This window comes from Hyla sarda, chromosome 1 (assembly GCF_029499605.1).
Source record: "Hyla sarda isolate aHylSar1 chromosome 1, aHylSar1.hap1, whole genome shotgun sequence".
Classification (NCBI taxonomy): Eukaryota; Metazoa; Chordata; class Amphibia; order Anura; family Hylidae; genus Hyla; species Hyla sarda.
The window spans coordinates 395,669,852-395,685,678 of NC_079189.1; the positions used below are offsets into that span (position 1 = coordinate 395,669,852).

The following is a 15,827-nucleotide window of genomic DNA, read 5'->3' on the forward strand; positions in this document are numbered from 1 at the left end:
CCTGGTGAGGTGGTACTTAACGCACCAGGACGTACATTTACGTCCTAAGCATAACCGCGGGCATCGGAGCGATGCCCGTGTCATGCGCGGCTGATCCCGGCTGCTAATCGCAGCCAGGGACCCGCCGGCAATGGCCGACGCCCGCGATCTCGCGGGCGTCCGCCATTAACCCCTCAGGTGCCGGGATCAATACAGATCCCGGCATCTGCGGGAGTTCGCGATTAAAATGAACGATCGGCTCGCCCGCAGCGCTGCTGCGGGGATCCGATCATTCAGAACGCCGCACGGAGGTCCCCTCACCTTCCTCCGTGCGGCTCCCGGCGTCTCCTGCTCTGGTCTGTGATCGAGCAGACCAGAGCAGGAGATGACCGATAATACTGATCTGTTCTATGTCCTATACATAGAACAGATCAGTATTAGCAATCATGGTATTGCTATGAATAGTCCCCTATGGGGACTATTCAAGTGTAAAAAAAAATGTAAAAAAATGTAAAAGTAAAAGTAAAAAAAAAGTGAAAAATCCCCTCCCCCAATAAAAAAGTAAAACGTCAGTTTTTTCCTATTTTACCCCCAAAAAGCGTAAAAAACATTTTTTATAGACATATTTGGTATCGCCGCGTGCGTAAATGTCCGAACTATTAAAATAAAATGTTAATGATCCCGTACGGTGAACGGCGTGAACGAAAAAAATTTTAAAAAGTCCAAAATTCCTACTTTTTTAATACATTTTATTAAAAAAAAATTTATAAAAAATGTATTAAAAGTTTTTTATATACAAATGTGGTATCAAAAAAAAGTACAGATCATGGCGCATAAAATGAGCCCCCATACCGCCGCTTATACTGAAAAATAAAAAAGTTATAGGTCATCAAAATAAAGGGATTATAAACGTACTAATTTGGTTAAAAAGTTTGTGATTTTTTTTAAGCGCAACAATAATATAAAAGTATATAATAATGGGTATCATTTTAATCGTATTGACCCTCAGAATAAAGAACACATGTCATTTTTACCAGAAATTGTACGGCGTGAAAACAAAACCTTCCAAAATTAGCAAAATTGCGTTTTTCGTTTTAATTTCCCCACAAAAATAGTGTTTTTTGGTTGCGCCATACATTTAATGATATAATGAGTGATGTCATTACAAAGGACAACTGGTCACGCAAAAAATAAGCCCTCATACTAGTCTGTGGATGAAAATATAAAAGAGTTATGATTTTTAGAAGGCGAGGAGGAAAAAATGAAAACGTAAAAATTAAATTGTCTGAGTCCTTAAGGCCAAAATGGGCTGAGTCCTTAAGGGGTTAAGGGGTTAAAGGGAAATTCCTTTAATACTGCAAGTAGAGATGAGCGAACTGACAGTAAATTTGATTCGGCACAAACTTCTCGGCTCGGCAGTTGATGACTTTTCCTGCATAAATTAATTCAGCTTTCAGGTGCTCCAGTGGGCTGGAAAACGTGGATACACTCCTAGGAGACTCTTTCCTAGGAATGTATCCACCTTTTCCAGCCCACCAGAGCACCTGAAGGCTGAACTAATTTATACAGGAAAAGCCATCAACTGCCGAGCCGAGAAGTTTGTGACGAATCGAATTTACTGTAAGTTCGCTTATCTCTAACTGCAAGTATTCAGTGTCAATATAGTACGGTACTTTAAATTTGAGGCCCAGGGCACATGTAGCTTTGCATAATTAGGAACTTCTAACCTTAACAGCAATGTGTTAACTACTCTCAGCATTCTGAGACCAAGATCAAAGCACACATTAATATGTTGTGACAGTTAAGAATAATATTAATTGCCTTGACAGTAATCCCATATCTCCATTCAGGAAGATCTCCATTCAGGAAGAAGACTTAAGAACCAAAATCTACGAAGAATTTCAAAGCTTTTTGCTGCAGGATCCTGTTAGATCATCCAAACAACTAAAACGGCTAATCTAACCTTTGACCTACTTGCTCAGCTCAACTGAGATATGCCAGGCCAGATAATGATAATAAGGCCCAGATTTACTAAAACTGTCTAACTTTTAGACAGACTTAACTTTTTAGTTGGCTTACTTCAACCCAGAATCGTGCTTCAAAATTTTGGTGTATTTAGACTAAAGAATAAACAATCATATTGGTGCTCTAAGGTCAACTGGACTTTGAAACAAAACCAATATAAGAAAAAAAGACTATTATTCTAAACTTGCTATAACTGATAGGTAATATAATACACAAATAAAATTGAATTAAGTCTAATGAACATTTACAGTACCACCTTTAAATATGCTGAAATGGAATACTGTATAATAGGCTATAATCAGCACTGATATCATAGTAGAAAATAACTTGTTTGCGTTATAGGAAAGTCTGTATTTATCTATACATAATCACCATATGATATCACTAATAATTATAGCAGTTTGTATACAGCATCAAATCTTCTGCTGAAATAAAAAAGTGTAGCAAAAAATATTTCACAACACATACACAACACATTAGAAGAACCTTTTGCCCCTGATAGTCCTGTAAAAGAAACAGTCCTAGGTACTTTGTACCTCACTGCAACACAGTACATCTTATTATAGTTCTACTGCAATGGGTAACCTGTAGGAAAGAAGTTTCTATGGCGCTATGCTCGGTTCACCTGTAGGGAGACCCGGTGTCTGCATTGTGCTGCCAAAAGAAGAGAGATGTTACGCATGCGGCTGTTGGTAATGCACCTAACGCACCAGCCGGCTGAGCGTGTGAGTGATAGGCTAAGTTTCCACTTGTTATTTTTCTGGCAGTTTTTGGATATCTGCCACTGCAGTTTTGGAGCCAAAGTCAGAAGTGGATCCATAAGGGAGGAGAAATGTAAGTCCTTCCTTTATATGTCCCATTCTTTTTGAATACATTTCTGGCTTTGGCTCAAAAACTACAGTGGCCGATATCCAAAAACTGCCAGAAAAAAAAAACAAGTGGAAACCTAGCCTGAGATGGCAATAATCTCTCCAGGCAGACATCTGCAGGCAATGGGAACTGATGTGCATGTGATGTGAAGTGATCCCTCGTGGTAACGGAGTGTGCGCTCCTTTGATTGACAAACTAACAGTAGAAAGTAAATTCAATTAGCCAATACAACATGCTATTATATTGATGTTCTTGTACGGTGGTACACTGCTCAAGAACATCAATATATCAGCACATTGTGGTGCCCAAGTGAGGAGGGATCAACAAAACATCTCTCTTCTTTTGACAGTGCCATGCAGACACCACGTCTTCGTACAGGTTAGTGGTGCATAGCACCATAGAACCATCTTTCTTACAGTATACTCATTGCATGAGAACTATAATAAGACATACTGGGGTGGGGGGGATATTCAAAGAATTTAGCAACACTTTTTTGGCTTTAGCTGCGCCACATTTGCTTTAAATGCAGCGCACAGTATTAGCGTCACATATTCAGATATTTAGCACCCGGTTAGCAAATGTATTTAAAGGGCCGTGGCTAGTCTTTATGTGCTATTATCACCCTATTTTCAAAGGTTTAGAACAACTTTATGCCGCAGTGTCGCAGTTAATACCAAGTTAATCTGGTATTAAATGATATGCAATTTTTTTCTGGTGCTAATAACACTATCAGTGGCGCTAATAAAACATAGTACTGATGACTGCTTCTTTTACAGGACTGTCAGGGGCGAAAGTTGTTCTAACGTGTTGTGAATATTTGAACAAATATTTGTTGCTACAGTTTTTTTATTTCACCGGGACATTTCATGCCGTATACGAACTGCTATAATTATTATGGTGATCCTTAATATAGATAAATACAGACTTTTCTGTAGCTCAAGTAATGTATTCTATTTCAGTCCTTTTAAAGGAGATAATGTAAATGTGCATTAGACTTAAAGGGGTTATCCAGGAAAAAACTTTTTTTTTTATATATTAACTGGCTCCAGAAAGTTAAACAGATTTGTAAATCACTTCTATTAAAAAATCTTAATTCTTTCAGTACTTATGAGCTTCTGAAGTTAAGGTTGTTCTTTTCTGTCTAAGTGCTCTCTGATGACACGTGTCTTGGGAACCGCCCAGTTTAGAAGCAAATCCCCATAGCAAACCTCTTCTAAACCGGGCTGTTCCCGAGACACGTGTCATCAGAGAGAACATAGACAGAAAAGAACAACCTTAACTTCAGAAGCTCATAAGTACTGAAAGGATTAAGATTTTTTTTAATAGAAGTAATTTACAAATATGTTTAACTTTCTGGAGTCAGTTGATATATAGAAAAAAAGTTTTTTCCTGGATAACCCCTTTAATTTGATTTTATTTGTCTATCATTTTATCTCTCTTATTGATAATCAGAATAGGTCACAAGGGCCCTTAGAATAATAAATAAACTTTTTACTTATTTTGGTTTTATTTCAAATTCCAGATGACCTTAGAGCGCCAATATTTTTGTTAATTCTATCGGGTTTTTTTCGACACCTGGGGTATAGGTGTCAGATTTGCTAGCTCGGTCGATTGATGTCCATTAGGTAGTGAGCCTCTCCTGCACATCTTATCACATTTAGACTATACCCTTATTTACCAAAGCTATGCCCCTTTTTTGGACTAGGTAGAAAAGTGTCTACAACTCATTATAAATGTGGCTCATGTAATGTATGACTTATTGTATGTACTTAATGTATGTATGGTTTATGGCACATATGCAATCGTAAATCTGGGTCAGAGAGTCTGTCAAATTATCAGTTATACAGTATAAAAATGAAGGAGAAGGAGGATCTGACCTGTGAGCATGTACTGATAGGCATTGTCAGAGATGGAGAAGATGTGAGGTGGAGCTTCAGTCCTCTTCTTCCCGCGATAAGCAGCCACAACCTCTGCATTGTACACAGGAAGCCACTTGTAGGGGTTAACGGTCACACAGAACAGTCCTGAGTATGTCTGGAAGGAGAGAAAATAACAAAAGGACATCACAATGTAACTCACAATACATAACAATATCACATGCATGGAAAATGTAAGTGAACGAAAGTGAATAATACTAATGCTAGAGAAGGTTGTGCAATTGCTGGTCAGACATTAACCCCTTAAGGACTCAACCCATTTTGGCCTTAAGGACTCAGACAATTTAATTTTTACGTTTTCATTTTTTCCTCCTCGCCTTCTAAAAATCATAACTCTTTTATATTTTCATCCACAGACTAGTATGAGGGCTTGTTTTTTGCGCGACCAGTTGTCCTTTGTAATGACATCACTCATTATATCATAAAATGTATGGCGCAACCAAAAAACACTATTTTTGTGGGGAAATTAAAACGAAAAACGCAATTTTGCTAATTTTGGAAGGTTTCGTTTTCACGCCGTACAATTTATGGTAAAAATGACGTGTGTTCTTTATTCTGAGGGTCAATACGATTAAAATGATACCCATTATTATATACTTTTATATTATTGTTGTGCTTAAAAAAAATCACAAACTTTTTAACCAAATTAGTACGTTTATAATCCCTTTATTTTGATGACCTATAACTTTTTTATTTTTCCGTATAAGCGGCGGTATGGGGGCTCATTTTTTGCGCCATGATCTGTACTTTTTTTTGATACCACATTTGCATATAAAAAACTTTTAATACATTTTTTATAATTATTTTTTTAATAAAATGTATTAAAAAAGTAGGAATTTTGGACTTTTAAATTTTCTTTTCGTTCACGCCGTTCACCGTACGGGATCATTAACATTTTATTTTAATAGTTCGGACATTTACGCACGCGGCGATACCAAATATGTCTATAAAAAATGTTTTTTACGCTTTTTGGGGGTAAAATAGGAAAAAACGGACGTTTTACTTTTTTATTGGGGGAGGGGATTTTTCACTTTTTTTTCACTTTTACTTTTACATTTTTTTACATTTTTTTTTACACTTGAATAGTCCCCATATGGGACTATTCATAGCAATACCATGATTGCTAATACTGATCTGTTCTATGTATAGGACATAGAACAGATCAGTATTATCGGTCATCTCCTGCTCTGGTCTGCTCGATCACAGACCAGAGCAGGAGACGCCGGGAGCCTCACGGAGGAAGGTGAGGGGACCTCCGTGCGGCGTTATGAATGATCGGATCCCCGCAGCAGCGCTGCGGGCGATCCGATCGTTCATTTTAATCGCGAACTGCCGCAGATGCCGGGATCTGTATTGATCCCGGCACCTGAGGGGTTAATGGCGGACGCCCGCGAGATCGCGGGCGTCGGCCATTGCCGGCGGGTCCCTGGCTGCGATCAGCAGCCGGGATCAGCCGCGCATGACACGGGTATCGCTCCGATGCCCGCGGTTATGCTTAGGACGTAAATGTACGTCCTGGTGCGTTAAGTACCACCTCACCAGGACGTACATTTACGTCCTGCGTCCTTAAGGGGTTAAAGGGGTACTCCACTGGAAAAAAATGTTTTTAAATCAACTGGTGCCAGAAAGTTAAACAGAGTTAAAAATCGTAATCCTTCCAGTAGTTATCAGCTGCTGTATGATCCACAGGAAGTTCTTTTCTTTTTGAATTTCCGTTCTGTCTGACCACAGTGCTCTCTGCTGACACCTCTGTCCATTTTAGGAACTAAAATGGACAGAGGTGTCAGCAGAGAGCACTGTGGTCAGGCAGAAAGAAAATTCAAAAAGAAAAGAACTTCCTGTGGATCATAACAGCAGCTGATAAGTACTGGAAGGATTCAGATTTTTAATAGAAGTAATTTACAAATCTTTTTAACTTTCTGGCACCAGTTGATAAAAAAAATTTTTTTTCCAGTGGAGTACCCCTTTAATGTTATCTTGTGTGTTCCCTTTCATCACATAAACTATGATTCATTCATGTACTGTACATTAAATCATATGGATGTAGGATAAATTGTATCCCTGGTACAGTGAAACCTCTACAAAAGACCACCTCTTTGAGAAGACCACCCCCTTATCGAGACCAAAAGTTGTGTGACAAATTTACAGTCCAACATATTTATAATTGCCATTTTCTATGAGAAGACAACTTTTCAATGCAATTTTCTTCTCAAAGAGGTTTCAATGACAACTATATTTTTAATTACATAGAAAAGTGAAATAAAGCTGAATGCACTAATGATGTTGGTAAGTTACGCGAGGTGAGTGATAACATGCAGACTGCACACTGAAGTACGGTATTTGTTTTAGTATTTTGGAGTATTTTGATATAGGTATGTAATAGCATTGATACTTACATAGATCATCCAGGCTGCATAACGCTCTTTGAGGTTGTACAGGACGGCTGGTTCATTTAGAAAGGTCAGCATTGCCATGTCCTCAATTTTATCAAACTTGGGAGGGTTTTGTTGCATAATCTGGCTGTCTTTTACAGTGACTGTCTAAAATACATACACAAAATATAAAATAATATCTATTCAATCCAGTCATAGTTTTTTATGTGAGCATGCACAGAGGACCACTTACCTTCCCATGTTCAGTGTCTGCTGATACTTTGTCTCCATCACGGCTGGTCACTTTGGCTTTCACATATTCTTCCTTATCATCAGGAACAAAAATATCTTTCTTCATATCAAAGGGACGGGTTTGGGCCTCCAGACGTTCTTTGTCGGTTTTTCGGAGAAACGGAGCAGCAGCCCCAAATTCTGCCATTTCAGCATCACCCATGATTGCACTATAAGAGATGGAAATACACGTCTAAGCAATGCAAAGAAGGAATTCTGGTGGAAAAGCAATGTTTGGCAATGTAAATATTGGTACTCACCTAGGAGCAGGCAGATAGTAGCAGACAGGATTTTTTTTGAAAACTCTGATTACACCTCTGTGTTACCAAATGCACATGTCATATTTATATATGCACACCTGTCCTTTTTCCTGCCCCCAATCCAGATTTGGGCTGTATTGTCTAAGTGTCACACCCATTCACACATAGCTAAAGAACAATTGAGGGTCTCACGTCATTGTTTTGGAATTGTGGTGGGGAGCTGTAGCGGACATATGAGACAGAGGAGTACTGCAAGTGTGACATACCATTCAGTGCCTTTTTGATCTCAGGGGAACAGAAAGACTTCATTAACCCATGTCCGACCACTTTTTCAGTATGCAATAATTGACTTTTGGTTAAAATACATTATGAAATTATTTTTTAAAAACTATTTTTTACTTATTGGGTTTTCAATACAAACAAAATAAAACAATCTGAAAGAACAACTTTGTTAGAAGACACACCAGCAGGATAGAATAACAGTGAGTGATATATTACAGCATAGGTATCTGCAATGTACAGTTAACACTATCACAAATATGAAGAAAACAATAAGCCTCAATAAAGAAAACTGAGCGCAGTCAATCTCTTCAAGACTAGACACATTCACTCACTCATCCATTCAGTTGCACACCGCTCTGCCTCCAGAACCAACCCTATCGTAATGGGGAAAATGGTCAATTCAGACATTGAAGCTACTCAGTTCTAGTATCCTGAGCTAACCATCTGGGACAGATCTTATAAAATTTTTGAGGGCCTTATACATAGGAACATAGTTATTAACCAACTCAATCTACTTGAACATAGACAAGCCATCAATACACTTCCAAGACATTGTTAGAACTAGAAATGCACAGAAAACTATGAATATGAATAAAATCTTAACCCCTTAAGGACCAGGCGCGTATGAGTACGTCCCTGCGCCCTGGGTCTTAAGGACCAGGCACGTACTCATATGTCCGTGGGAATTTCGCATCCCGCCGCGCAACGGGCGGGTTGCAAAACCGAACGCCTGCTGAAATCGTTCATCAGGCGTCCGAGGCAAACACCGAGGGGGGTCCTGAGACCCCCCCCATGTCGGCGATCGCAGAAAATCGCATGTCAATTAAGACATGCGATTTTCTGCTATTCGGGGCTGATCGGGTCTCTAGTGACCCGATCAGCCCAGAAAATAGTGATGATCTGACCTGTCAGTGACAGTCCAGGTCATCTTGCAGGGTAGGAGTGAGGTCGCAGTGATGCGATCTCCTCCTATCCCCTGCCATTGGTCAGAACTGATTCTGACCAATGGCAGAGCAGGACAGTGGGTTGCCATGGCAACCACCCATTCTGCCCACCCCTGGATGTCGTGGGGAACATGGGGAGAAGATGGAGGTTGGTACCTGCAGGAGAAGATGCCTGGGAACAGCTTATCGTCGCTGCAGACTGCTGGATCCTGGCTCAGGTATGGAAGCGACGTGGGGGTGGGGGGAATGAAAGTGAAAGTAATGTGATATTTACTGTGGCAACCACTTGGAAGGCCAAACTGAAACTCCCAGCATGCCCAAACTGTAGCCCTCCAGATGTTGCCAAACTACAACTCTCAGCATGCCTAGACTGCCCAGGCATGCTGGGAATTGTAGTTCTGTAACATCTGTCCCTTCAGATTTTGCAATTTTCATGACATTTTTGAAAATTGCTGCTCTACTTTGCTAAAAAAAAATCAAAAAGTAAAAATATGTCCATTTTATGATGCCAACATAAAATAGACATATTGTGTTTGTGAATAAAAATAAAATTTATTTGGAATATTAATTTCCCTTACAAGTAGAGAGTTTCAAAGTTAGAAAAATGAAAAATTTTCAACATTTTCATGAAATTTGGGGATTTTTCACCAAAAAAGGATGCAAGTAACGACGAAAATTTACCACCCAAATAATGTAGAATATGTCACGAAAAAACAATCTCAGAATCAGAATATTCGGTAAAAGCGTCTTAGAGATATTAATTCTTAAAGTGACAGTGGTCAGATGTGCAAAAAACGCTCTGGTCCTACAGTGAAAATTGGCCTTTAAAGGAGATGTCCGGTGCTCACTTTTCTTATTGTATCCGTTCCGGGCATTCTTCTTACTTCCTGTTAGCCCGACACGTCACACGGAGCTTCAGCCTATCACTGGCCGAGGCGGGACATCGCTGCGGACGGTGATAGGTTGAAGCTCCGTGTGATGTGCCGGGCTAACAGGAAGTAAGAAGAATACAGCCCGGGGACCGAACACCTGTACTGAAGCACTGGGGGAGCCTAGGCAGGTGAGAGAAAATTTGTTTTCTTTTATTTTTAAGCCCGGAACGGATAAAATAAGAAAAGTGAGCACCGGACATCTCCTTTAACCCCTTAAGGACCCGGGCTTTTTCCGTTTTTTCATTTTCAATTTTTCCTCCTTAACTTTAAAAAATCATAACTCTTAAAAATTGTCACCTAAAATTATATATAATGGCTTAATTTTTGCGTCACTAATTCTACTTTGTAATGACATTAGTCATTTTACCCAAAAATCTACGGTGAAATGGGAAAAAAATCAATGTGCGACAAAATTGATGAAAAAACACTATTTTGTAAGTTTTGGGGGCTTCTGTTTTTACGCAGTAAATTCCTTGTCAAAAATGATACCTTATCTTTATTCTGTAGGTCCATACGGTTAAAATGACACCCTACTTGTATAGGTTTGAATTTGTATCACTTCCGAAAAAAATCATGAATACATGCAGGAAAATTTATACGTTTAAAATGGTCATCTTTTGACCCCTATAACTTTATTTTTCTGTGTTCAGGGCACTTTGAGGACTCATTTTTTGCGCCGTCATCTGAAGTTTTTAGTGGTACCATTTTTATTCTGATCAGACTTTTTGATCACTTTTTATTCACTTTTTTGTGGTATAAAAAGTGATAAAAAATGCGCTATTTTGGACTTTGGAATTTTTTTGCGCGTACACCATTGAACGAGCGGTTTAAAAAGCAGTATATCTTTATAATTCGGACATTTCCGCACGCGGCGATACCACATATGTTTATTTTTATTATTATTTACATAATGTTTTTTTTATTTTTGGAAATGCCGGGTGATTCAAACTTTTATTAGGGGAAGGGATAATTGAAAGGGTTAATGATTTTTTTTACACTTTTCTTATGCAATATTATAGCCCCCACAGGGGGCTATAACATTGCATTTACTGATCTTTTACACTGATTGATCCATCTCCAGAGGAATGGATCAATCAGTGTTTTCGTCGATTGAATGCTCAAGCCTGGATCTCAGGCTTGAAGCATTCATTCGGCGATCGGACTGCAGGCAGGAAGGTAAGAGACCTTCCTCCTGTGCTACAGCTGTTCGGGATGCCGCGATTATACCGCGGCGATCCCGAACAGCTCCCTGAGCTAACCGGCACATTTTACTTTTGTTTTTAGCCGCGCGGCTCAGCTTTGAGCGAGCGGCTAAAGGGTTAATAGCGCGCGGCACAGCGATCAGTGCCGCTCGCTATTAGAGGCAGGTCCCGGCTTCACTATGACGCCGGGCCCGCCGCGATATTATGCGGGGTCACCGTGTGACCCCGCGTTATATCGCAGGACCGGGACCCAGGACGTACTCATACGTCCTGGGTCCTTAAGAGGTTAAGGGGTTAAAGAGGTTCTCTTCTTCTTAAAGAGGAATTTTTGTTAAATCAACTGGTGCCAGAAAGTTAAACAGATTTGTAAATTACTTCTATTAAAAAATCTTAATCTATCCAGTACTTATCAGCTGCTGCATGCTCCACATGAAGTTCTTTTCTTTATGAATTTCTTTTCTGTCTGACCATAATGATCTCTGATGACACCTCTGTCCATGTCAGGAACTGTCTAGAGTAGGAGAGGTTTGCTATGGGTATTTGCTCTTACTCTAGACAGTTCCTGACATGGACAGAGTTGTGCAAAATTGTGCCATAAAGGCATGCCTTCATTGGAGAAGGCCTATTTGGGGACCCCATACTTTTAAGCAAATCTAGTAGGTAAAAGTCTTAAAAAATGCTAATAGAATCATTATTCATAGAGCAAAAACCATTCATGTAAATATGTTACTTGCCACTGGGTTCACACCTTAAAATAAATGAAGACAAGTCCATCAATTTTACCCTGCTGCACCTAAATAGCCTTCTAGCCATTCATTCATATACATGTCCCTCAGATTAACAGAAAGCACTACACTTGGGTACATATTTCTGCTCAACTTTCTGCTCAACACAGCTTGCCCATAAAATCCTTTATAAACTGCCAAACTACCTTTGTGGTATATAGGATTTGTTGCAAACTTTGCAACCTATCTTATATAGGAAGCACTAAACGCCCACTTAAAATCAGGATTCAGGAGCATATTAGAGGCATTTTAAATCCTCATCATGTCAATATATCTAGTGTTTCAAAACACTTTTGTGACAAACATAACCGTGACACATCCCATTTTTCTTTCCATGGTATAGAATTGGTTCACAAGCAGAAACGAGGTGGTGACAGGGTTAAAACCCTTCGCAACAGAGAAATCTTTTGGATATATAATTTACGCAGTTACCAGCCGCATGGTCTTAATTTTAGATCTGATATTATCCTGTACTACGATTAGTCCTACACCTCTTTTCTGCAATATTATACCAATTCCATACTTTATCTTTAATCATGTAACATGTTATTATGTTAGCATATAGAACCTTGTAATATGCAACGTAACCTATTTATATTTGTGCTTTTGTGCATGTTTTGTAACATTTTCCTGTAAAGCTTGTTCGATGTTTTTCACAATGTTTGAGCTATTGAGGGTTAATGAACTTTTTTTCATTAGCCAGTCAAGCTGCACCTGTGAAACACCATATAAAAAGGTAGCCAGTCTCTACCCAATTATCTGTTTGACAAAGGGTCACGTGACCCGAAACGCGTCACATCCTATCCGGAGTGCCGGTATGTGTACTATCCTGTTACCTTTGTATACCTCTTGAATAAACCTGAAGACTGTGCGCTGGCTCCTGCTTTCTTTTCTTTACATATTTTATACTTTTATAACACCCAGTATGGTGGCCTAATTTATTTGTTTCATAAATCCTAAGAATCAGGATAAATTAGGGCTAGTTTTTATGTTGAAGTCTCCTTTTGTCCCTTTAAAATATTTAATCTATAAAGGAATTTGAAGGAAGAATTTTACCCCTCGGAGATAAGGCAAACATCTATTTATGAAGAGCAAATGGACCTGTAATTGTATCTAAAAATATATGTCTGACCCTTCAAATGTGCTCACAACCTTTTTTGGTACAGCCATTTATCAAAAGGCTCAGCAGTTAACTCCTTAAGGACCAGAGGTTTTTCCACTTTCATTTTTTCCTCCTTACCTTTAAAAAAAATCATAACTCTTTCAATTTTGCACCTAAAAATCCATATGATGGCTTATTTTTTTTTGTCCCACTAATTCTACTCTGCAGTGACGTCAGTCATTTTACCCAAAAATCTACGATGAAACAGTAAAAAAATAATTGTGCGACAAAATTGCAGAAAAAACATCATTTTGTAAATTTTGGGGACTACCGTTTCTACGCAGTAAATTTTTTTGGTAAAAACGACACCTTATCTTTATTCTGTATGTCCATACTATTAAAATGATACCCTACTTTTATAGGTTTAATTTTGTCATACTTCTGGAAAAAATCATAACTACATGCAGGAAAATTTATTCGTTTAAAATTGTCCTCTTCTGACCCCTATAATTTTTTTTCTTTTTTCACATATGGGGTGGTATGAAGGCTAATTTTTTGCGCCGTGATCTGAAGTTTTTAGCGGTACCATTTATGTATGGATCGGACTTTTTGATTGTTTTTTATTCATTTTTTCATGATATAAAAAGTGAGCAAAAATACGCTATTTTGTACTTTGGAATTTTTTTTGCGCATATGCAATTGACCGTGTGGTTTAATTAACAATATATTTTCATAATTCGGACATTTCCGTACACAGCGATACCACATATGTTTATTTACACTTTTTTTTTTTAAAAGGGAAAGGGGGGGTGTGTGATTCAAACTTTTATTAGGGAAGTGGTTAAATGATCTTTAATAACTTTTTTTTCCACTTTTTTTTTGCAATGTTATAGCTCCCATATGTTATAACATTGCACACACTGATCTATGGTTTCTCATAGGAAACCATTGATCAATGATTCTGCCGCTTGACTGCTCATGCCTGGATCTCAGGCCCAGAGCAGTCATTCGGCGATCGGACACCAGGAGGCAGGTAGGGGGAACCCCTGAGCTAACCGGCACTAGTTTACTTTCACTTTAGACATGGCGATCAACTTTGAATGCCGTGTCTAAAGGGTTAATAGCGCGCGGCACCACGATCAGTGCCGCGCGCTATTAGTCACCGGTCCCGGCCATTGTTAGAGGCTGGGCCCCACCCGCTATGAACCGCGTTATAGAAAGGGAAAGGACCCAGGACTTACAGGTACCCCCTTGGACCTTAACAGGTTAAAGGGGTTATCCACCATAAGGTGATTTTAGTACGTACCTGACAGACAGTAATGGACATGCTTAGGAAGGATGTGTGCTTGTCTTGGGGCTAAATGGCTATGCTGTCAGATTACCATAACACTGTGGCTAGCTTTTTGTGAACTGGCAATTTCCTGTGGGAGTTTGTTCCTTTAAACTACAAATCCCATCATTCCTTGATTGGATGGCACATCAGCCACCACACCCATTGAAACACACTAGTGATCTCTTCAATGCAATAGACCAGTGTTTTCTGACCTGGGTGCCTCCAGCTGTTGCAAAAACAGAATGATATTCCTCCCACCCAGCAGTCAATTAACCCATTGAAGCAAAGACAGGCTCTTTCTGATCACCTGACTAGTGATGTAATCTCTCGGACTGCACTACAACCTAGGAAAACCTGAGACAACCTGCTGTTAAAAATAAACCTTAAGGGAAAAATCACAGAAGAATTGCGAGACCACCATGAAACACAGGTACAGACACTATATTATGAACTACACTGAGGCCCTTAATTACTAGAGTAGAGTGGAGTGGAGTTTTCTTTGTGGGTTTTAATTCCCTACAATTTATTTTCCACGGTATTTACTAAGGTTTCCCTACACTTAGCTTTTTTTACACCTGCTTTGATCTGTGGGGTTTTCCTCAGTTGAACTCCACCACCTTTTTGTGGAAACCTTAGTAAATATGTTGGGTTTTTGTGAAAATGTCGGGAACACGGCCCTTTTCCGTGACCATGCCCCCTTTTCCCGACGGCCTTGCCCTTTTTTCGGGTTTTCTTAGCAAAATGGAGAGTTAGTCTGGGTTTTTTCAATTTGGTGCAAACAGAATTTCTGGCGCACAATCCGACAAAACATGTCGGGTTTGCAATAGAAAAAGATGGCCTAAGTGTACAGCCCCTGTAACATAGTCAAATAAAAAAACATTCCCAGATAGACCCTCTACAACTTTATTACAAGGGTAATTCCTACCTATCAAGAGTATACAAGTAAAGCTTTAGTCATTGTTTCTGTAACTCCCATAGACACAAATGTAGAACACATCAATGGCCACTTCTCCATAGCTAATAGCCACGGATAGAAGATGATAGAAGATAGAAGATGAAAGAATTATTTTACTTACTGAACTACATCACTTTCTTAAGAAGCCATAATATATTAGCATTGTTTTTAGGATGTCAAACACCCTATACTTATGCTCTACCAATAAGTTTGAGTCAATGAAAATATTGCTCATGACATATCATTATCAGCAGTATGTCAGAAGCGTTAAATGATAGCTGTCATCATGGGGCATTTTGCGGTAGCACATCAGATGGTGAAGAGGTTAATAGACAAGGCAAGGGTCTCTATAAATATCAAGGTATCAGTGTCCTTTTATCAACACATCACATCTTTATATGGCAGTGTGGGGCTGCAGGGGTCACCTCTACTTTATTATCCAACAATTGTTGTCAGCTGCCCTGCTTCTCCAGACAAGAGATATAGAAGAAGGACGGGATGTCGTCTGGATATTGGCCAGCTATGCTTATCCATCATTAATCTCTGCTAGCAAAGAGC

General features: G+C 39.2%; 1 protein-coding gene across 2 annotated transcripts in view; it reads right to left on the reverse strand.

Annotated features, from left to right (window-relative positions):
* LOC130276716 (myosin-7) overlaps nucleotides 1–15,827 on the reverse strand; it is a 97,209-nt gene that overhangs the window by 48,086 nt on the left and 33,296 nt on the right. Inside the window, exons 1-4 of one of the 2 annotated variants that reach the window (XM_056526455.1) lie at nucleotides 7,735–7,855; nucleotides 7,437–7,644; nucleotides 7,208–7,351; nucleotides 4,752–4,908 (exon numbers count right to left, since the gene is read on the reverse strand). In XM_056526455.1, coding sequence (XP_056382430.1) covers nucleotides 4,752–4,908; nucleotides 7,208–7,351; nucleotides 7,437–7,637 — 502 coding nt within the window. In that variant the 5' untranslated portion in view covers nucleotides 7,638–7,644; nucleotides 7,735–7,855. Of the gene's footprint in view, nucleotides 1–4,751; nucleotides 4,909–7,207; nucleotides 7,352–7,436; nucleotides 7,645–7,734; nucleotides 7,856–15,827 lie in introns of those variants that run through there. The other variant, XM_056526447.1, reaches the window with a different exon arrangement.